The 7,500-nt window shown below is 41.9% G+C and overlaps 1 protein-coding gene across 1 annotated transcript in view; it reads left to right on the top strand.

The window, feature by feature from the left end:
- Window positions 1–7,500, top strand: part of LOC112241489 (TGF-beta receptor type-2) — a 59,577-nt gene that overhangs the window by 31,187 nt on the left and 20,890 nt on the right. Inside the window, exons 4-7 of the mRNA XM_042314437.1 lie at window positions 939–1,106; window positions 2,735–2,844; window positions 5,047–5,247; window positions 6,902–7,207. Coding sequence (XP_042170371.1) covers window positions 939–1,106; window positions 2,735–2,844; window positions 5,047–5,247; window positions 6,902–7,207 — 785 coding nt within the window. The remainder of the gene's footprint in view (window positions 1–938; window positions 1,107–2,734; window positions 2,845–5,046; window positions 5,248–6,901; window positions 7,208–7,500) is intronic.

Here is a 7,500-nt window from a genome sequence, read left to right as displayed (position 1 = left end):
AACTAACCTAGTTAACTAGTTTTTCTCTTTCTCCTCTCTCCAGTGGTTGGCCTCACCATCGAGCACCCGGTGGTATCGATCGTCCTGATCAGCCAGTTACCCTTACTGGTACTAGTTAGAATTAGACTAACTAACCTAGTTAACTAGTTTTTCTCTTTCTCCTCTCTCCAGTGGTCGGCCCGACAATCGAGCCCCCGGTGGTATCGATCGTCCTGATCAGCCTGTTACCCTTACTGGTCCTAGTTAGAATTAGACTAACTAACCCAGTTAACTAGTTTTTCTCTATCTCCTCTCTCCAGTGGTCGGCCCGACAATCGAGCCCCCCGTGGTATCGATCGTCCTGATCAGCCTGTTACCCTTACTGGTCCTAGTTAGAATTAGACTAACTAACCCAGTTAACTAGTTTTTCTCTATCTCCTCTCTCCAGTGGTCAGCCTCACCATCGAGCCCCCGGTGATATCAGTCATCCTGATCAGCCTGTTACCCTTACTGGTCCTAGTTAGAATTAGACTAACTAACCCAGTTAACTAGTTTTTCTCTATCTCCTCTCTCCAGTGGTCGGCCCGACAATCGAGCCCCCGGTGGTATCGATCGTCCTGATCAGCCAGTTACCCTTACTGGTCCTAGTTAGAATTAGACTAACTAACCCAGTTAACTAGTTTTTCTCTATCTCCTCTCTCCAGTGGTCGGCCCGACAATCGAGCCCCGGTGGTATCGATCGTCCTGATCAGCCAGTTACCCTTACTGGTCCTAGTTAGAATTAGACTAACTAACCCAGTTAACTAGTTTTTCTCTATCTCCTCTCTCCAGTGGTCGGCCCGGCCATCGAGCCCCCGGTGGTATCGATCGTCCTGATCAGCCTGTTGCCCTTACTGGTCCTAGTTAGAATTAGACTAACTAACCCAGTTAACTAGTTTTTCTCTATCTCCTCTCTCCAGTGGTCGGCCCGACAATCGAGCCCCCGGTGGTATCGATCGTCCTGATCAGCCTGTTGCCCTTACTGGTCCTAGTGGTAGTAGTCATCACTATGTTCTATTGGTACCGGGTCCAACGCCATCGCAAACTCAGCCAGAAACAATGGGACAGCAAGAAGTCCAAACGCAAAGGTGAGGACTACCACAATGGAATCAATCAGTCTGTCAGCAACTCAATCAATCAGCCATGAGATCAATAATCAACTTAATAAAATAATCATGAGATCAATCAGTCTGTCATCAACTCAATCATGAGATCATGAGATCAATCAGTCTGTCATCAACTCAATCATGAGATCATGAGATCAATCAGTCTGTCATCAACTCAATCAATCAGCCATGAGATCAATAATCAACTTAATAAAATAATCATGAGATCAATCAGTCTGTCATCAACTCAATCAATCAGCCATGAGATCAATAATCAACTTAATAAAATAATCATGAGATCAATCAGTCTGTCATCAACTCAATCATGAGATCATGCGATCAATCAGTCTGTCATCAACTCAATCATGAGATCATGAGATCAATCAGTCTGTCATCAACTCAATCATGAGATCATGCGATCAATCAGTCTGTCATCAACTCAATCATGAGATCATGAGATCAATCAGTCTGTCATCAACTCAATCATGAGATCATGAGATCAATCAGTCTGTCATCAACTCAATCATGAGATCATGAGATCAATCAGTCTGTCATCAACTCAATCATGAGATCAATCAGTCTGTCATCAACTCAATCATGAGATCATGAGATCAATCAGTCTGTCATCAACTCAATCATGAGATCATGAGATCAATCAGTCTGTCATCAACTCAATCATGAGATCATGCGATCAATCAGTCTGTCATCAACTCAATCATGAGATCATGAGATCAATCAGTCTGTCATCAACTCAATCATGAGATCATGCGATCAATCAGTCTGTCATCAACTCAATCATGAGATCATGCGATCAATCAGTCTGTCATCAACTCAATCATGAGATCAATCAGTCTGTCATCAACTCAATCATGAGATCATGCGATCAATCAGTCTGTCATCAACTCAATCATGAGATCATGAGATCAATCAGTCTGTCATCAACTCAATCATGAGATCATGAGATCAATCAGTCTGTCATCAACTCAATCATGAGATCATGAGATCAATCAGTCTGTCATCAACTCAATCATGAGATCATGAGATCAATCAGTCTGTCATCAACTCAATCATGAGATCATGAGATCAATCAGTCTGTCATCAACTCAATCATGAGATCATGCGATCAATCAGTCTGTCATCAACTCAATCATGAGATCAATCAGTCTGTCATCAACTCAATCATGAGATCATGAGATCAATCAGTCTGTCATCAACTCAATCATGAGATCATGCGATCAATCAGTCTGTCATCAACTCAATCATGAGATCAATCAGTCTGTCATCAACTCAATCATGAGGTCATGCGATCAATCAGTCTGTCATCAACTCAATCATGAGATCATGAGATCAATCAGTCTGTCATCAACTCAATCATGAGATCATGAGATCAATCAGTCTGTCATCAACTCAATCATGTCAATCAGTCTGTCATCAACTCAATCATGAGATCAATCAGTCTGTCATCAATGAGCCTTCAGGTTATAGTGTGTTAATCCTGGATAATTGTTTTAAATTCATTACGTTGTTTCTGTCAGGAGTGACTGGCTTTATATGTGATTTTACTATCCAATAGATTCAAACAATCAATAAGTGTTTCAATCAATAAATAGGTCTGGACTGCAGCATCATGATGGACGACGATGGATCAGACAGCAGCTCAACGCACGCCAACAACCTCAACCACAACACTGAACCCCTACCCATCGAGCTGGACCTGCAGGTCTGGACACCTGTCTGGTTGTTGATGTTGTTTGTTGTTGTTGTTGTTCTTCTTGTTCTTCTCCTTCTTCTCCTTCTTCTTCTCCTTCTTCTCCTTCTTCTTCTCCTTCTTCTTCTCCTTCTTCTTCTTCTCCTTCTCCTCCTTCTTCTTCTCCTTCTTCTCCTTCTCCTTCTCCTTCTACTTCAACTCCTTCTCCTTCTCCTTCTCCTTCTTCTTCTTCCCCTTCTCCTTCTTCTCCTTCTTCTCCTCCTCCTTCTTCTTCTTCTTCTCCTTCTCCTCCTTCTCCTTCTCCTTCTCCTCCTTCTCCTTCTCCTCCTTCTCCTTCTCCTTCTCCTTCTTCTCCTTCTCCTTCTTCTCCTCCTTCTTCTTCTTCTCCTTCTTCTCCTTCTTCTTCTTCTCCTCCTTCTTCTTCTTCTTCTTCTTCTTCTCCTTCTTCTTCTTCTTCTCCTTCTTCTTCTTCTTCTCCTTCTTCTTCTTCTTCTCCTTCTTCTTCTTCTTCTTCTCCTTCTTCTTCTTCTTCTTCCTTCTTCTCCTTCTTCTCCTCCTTCTTCATCTTCATCTTCTTCTCCTTCTTCTCCTTCTTCTCCTTCTTCTCCTTCTTCTCCTTCTCCCTTCTTCTCCTTCTCCTTCCTTCTTCCCTCCTTCTTCTCCTTCTCCTTCCTTCTCCCTCCTCCTTCTTCTCCTTCCTCTCCCTCCTCCTTCTTCTCCTTCTCCTTCTCCTTCCTCTCCCTCCTCCTTCTTCTCCTTCTTCTCCTTCTCCTTCCTCTCCCTCCTCCTTCTTCTCCTTCTTCTCCTTCTCCTTCCTCTCCCTCCTCCTTCTTCTTCTCCTTCTTATCCTCCTTCTTCTCCTTCTCCTTCCTCTCCCTCCTCCTTCTTCTCCTTCTTCTCCTTCCTCTCCCTCCTCCTTCTTCTTCTCCTTCTTATCCTCCTTCTTCTCCTTCTTCTTCTTCTCCTTCTCCTTCTTCTTCCTACAGGTAAAATGTATTTAGTATGAGTGTTAGTCACTCTGGATAAAAGCGTCTGCTAAATGGCATTTCTTTTTATATGCTTCTTCCTCTTCCTCTTCCTCTTCTACTAGAAATCCTTTGTAGTGCAATGCCGACTTTAGGTCTTTTCCCTGTGGTGCTCATTTCAACTTCCTGTTCTTTTCTGCTTTAGACTAGCCATAACTTCTCACTTTTACTCCAACCACAGGTGGGTAAGGGTTATAACCAGATGTACTGTATATTATATCTACATTAGTTGGGTAAGGGTTATAACCAGATTTACTGTATATTATATCTACATTAGGTAGGTAAGGGTTATAACCAGATTTACTGTATATTATATCTACATTAGGTGGGTTAGGGTTATAACCAGATTTACTGTATATTATATCTACATTAGGTGGGTAAGGGTTATAACCAGATTTACTGTATATTATATCTACATTAGTTGGTTAAGGGTTATAACCAGATTTACTGTATATTATATCTACATTAGGTAGGTAAGGGTTACAACCAGATTTACTGTATATTATATCTACATTAGGTGGGTAAGGGTTATAACCAGATTTACTGTATATTATATCTACATTAGGTGGGTAAGGGTTATAACCAGATTTACTGTATATTATATCTACATTAGGTGGGTTAGGGTTATAACCAGATTTACTGTATATTATATCTACATTAGGTGGGTAAGGGTTATAACCAGATGTACTGTATATTATATCTACATTAGGTGGGTAAGGGTTATAACCAGATTTACTGTATATTATATCTACATTAGGTGGGTAAGGGTTATAACCAGATGTACTGTATATTATATCTACATTAGGTGGGTAAGGGTTATAACCAGATTTACTGTATATTATATCTACATTAGGTGGGTAAGGGTTATAACCAGATGTACTGTATATTATATCTACATTAGGTGGGTAAGGGTTATAACCAGATTTACTGTATATTATATCTACATTAGGTGGGTAAGGGTTATAACCAGATGTACTGTACATTATATCTACATTAGGTGGGTTAGGGTTATAACCAGATTTACTGTATATTATATCTACATTAGGTGGGTAAGGGTTATAACCAGATTTACTGTATATTATATCTACATTAGGTGGGTAAGGGTTATAACCAGATTTACTGTATATTATATCTACATTAGGTGGGTAAGGGTTATAACCAGATTTACTGTATATTATATCTACATTAGGTGGGTAAGGGGCGCTTCGCTGAGGTGTTCAAGGCCAAGCTGAGGCAGCCCGGCTCCTCGTCTGACCAGTATGAGACGGTGGCCGTGAAGATCTTCCCTGAGGAAGAGTACGCATCGTGGAAGAACGAGAAGGACATCTTCTCTGACATCGACCTTCGCCACGACAACGTCCTCCACTTCCTCACAGCAGAGGAGAGAAAGGTAGTGTAGCGTCCCTGTTTCCTTCCATCCCAAATGGCACCCTATTCCCTATATAGTGCACTTCTTGGGCCTAATCGCAGCCTATGTTATCTTTGTTGCACTTTACTGAAGGGATCACAGGGATACATACTGTATATTGTTGTTCACTAGTTCTAGATTACAGGGATACATACTGTGTTGTCCACTGTCTCTAGATTACAGAGATACATACTGTGTTGTCCACTGTCTCTAGATTACAGAGATACATACTGTGTTGTCCACTGTCTCTAGATTACAGGGATACATACTGTGTTGTCCACTGTCTCTAGATTACAGGGATACATACTGTGTTGTCCACTGTCTCTAGATTACAGAGATACATACTGTGTTGTCCACTGTCTCTAGATTACAGAGATACATACTGTGTTGTCCACTGTCTCTAGATTACAGAGATACATACTGTGTTGTCCACTGTCTCTAGATTACAGAGATACATACTGTGTTGTCCACTGTCTCTAGATTACAGAGATACATACTGTGTTGTCCACTGTCTCTAGATTACAGAGATACATACTGTGTTGTCCACTGTCTCTAGATTACAGAGATACATACTGTGTTGTCCACTACATACTACTGTGTTGTCCACTGTCTCTAGATTACAGAGATACATACTGTGTTGTCCACTGTCTCTAGATTACAGAGATACATACTGTGTTGTCCACTGTCTCTAGATTACAGAGATACATACTGTGTTGTCTGTCTCTAGTTACAGTCCACTGTCTCTAGATTACAGAGATACATACTGTGTTGTCCACTGTCTCTAGATTACAGAGATACATACTGTGTTGTCCACTGTCTCTAGATTACAGAGATACATACTGTGTCTCTAGATTACAGAGATACATACTGTGTTGTCCACTGTCTCTAGATTACAGGGATACATACTGTGTTGTCCACTGTCTCTAGATTACAGGGATACATACTGTGTTGTCCACTGTCTCTAGATTACAGAGATACATACTGTGTTGTCCACTGTCAGATTACAGAGATACATACTGTGTTGTCCACTGTCTCTAGATTACAGAGATACATACTGTGTTGTCCACTGTCTCTAGATTACAGAGATACATACTGTGTTGTCCACTGTCTCTAGATTACAGAGATACATACTGTGTTGTCCACTGTCTCTAGATTACAGAGATACATACTGTGTTGTCCACTGTCTCTAGATTACAGAGATACATACTGTGTTGTCCACTGTCTCTAGATTACAGAGATACATACTGTGTTGTCCACTGTCTCTAGATTACAGAGATACATACTGTGTTGTCCACTGTCTCTAGATTACAGAGATACATACTGTGTTGTCCACTGTCTCTAGATTACAGAGATACATACTGTGTTGTCCACTGTCTCTAGATTACAGAGATACATACTGTGTTGTCCACTGTCTCTAGATTACAGAGATACATACTGTGTTGTCCACTGTCTCTAGATTACAGAGATACATACTGTGTTGTCCACTGTCTCTAGATTACAGAGATACATACTGTGTTGTCCACTGTCTCTAGATTACAGAGATACATACTGTGTTGTCCACTGTCTCTAGATTTAAGCTAATTGTTCCCAACACCATTTCTAACCGTTTCTGTTGGTGTCTTTTTGTCCGTTGTAGATGTCGAAGCAGTACTGGCTGATCACAGCCTTCCACCCCCGAGGAAACCTTCAGGAGTACCTGACCCGTAACCTGGTCTCCTGGGAGGATCTACGGGGTCTGGGCGGGTCCCTGGCCTGCGGGGTGGCACACCTTCACAGTGACCACACGGCCTGCGGGCGACCCAAAGTGCCCATCGTACACCGCGACCTGAAGAGCTCTAACATCCTGGTGAAGCAGGATCTGACCTGTTGTCTGTGTGACTTTGGACTGGGGCTCAGACTGGATAACACCATGACAGTGGATGATCTCGCAAACAGCGGACAGGTGAGAGGTAACTGGTGTTGTTGTTGATGTTGATGTAAACATTACAGCCCTTATGACACTGTCGGTAGACGGCCTTGTCAACAGTCGGACAGGTGAGAGGAAACTGGTGTTGTTTCTGATGTAAACATAAGACCTTACAAACCCTATAACACAACCTGTAGTCTACGTCCCGCTGTTCAGAGAGGGTGATGTTTTATAGAGATATCAGAGTACTGAGTAAGATGCAGCCTTACGTCCCGCTGTTCAGAGAGGGTGATGGTTTACAGAGATATCAGAGTACTGAGTAAGATGCA

This window comes from Oncorhynchus tshawytscha, unplaced genomic scaffold (genome assembly GCF_018296145.1).
Source record: "Oncorhynchus tshawytscha isolate Ot180627B unplaced genomic scaffold, Otsh_v2.0 Un_contig_4367_pilon_pilon, whole genome shotgun sequence".
Taxonomy (NCBI): Eukaryota; Metazoa; Chordata; class Actinopteri; order Salmoniformes; family Salmonidae; genus Oncorhynchus; species Oncorhynchus tshawytscha.
Note: the sequence above shows the minus strand (reverse complement) of the source record. Positions and strands in the feature narration are given on the sequence as shown.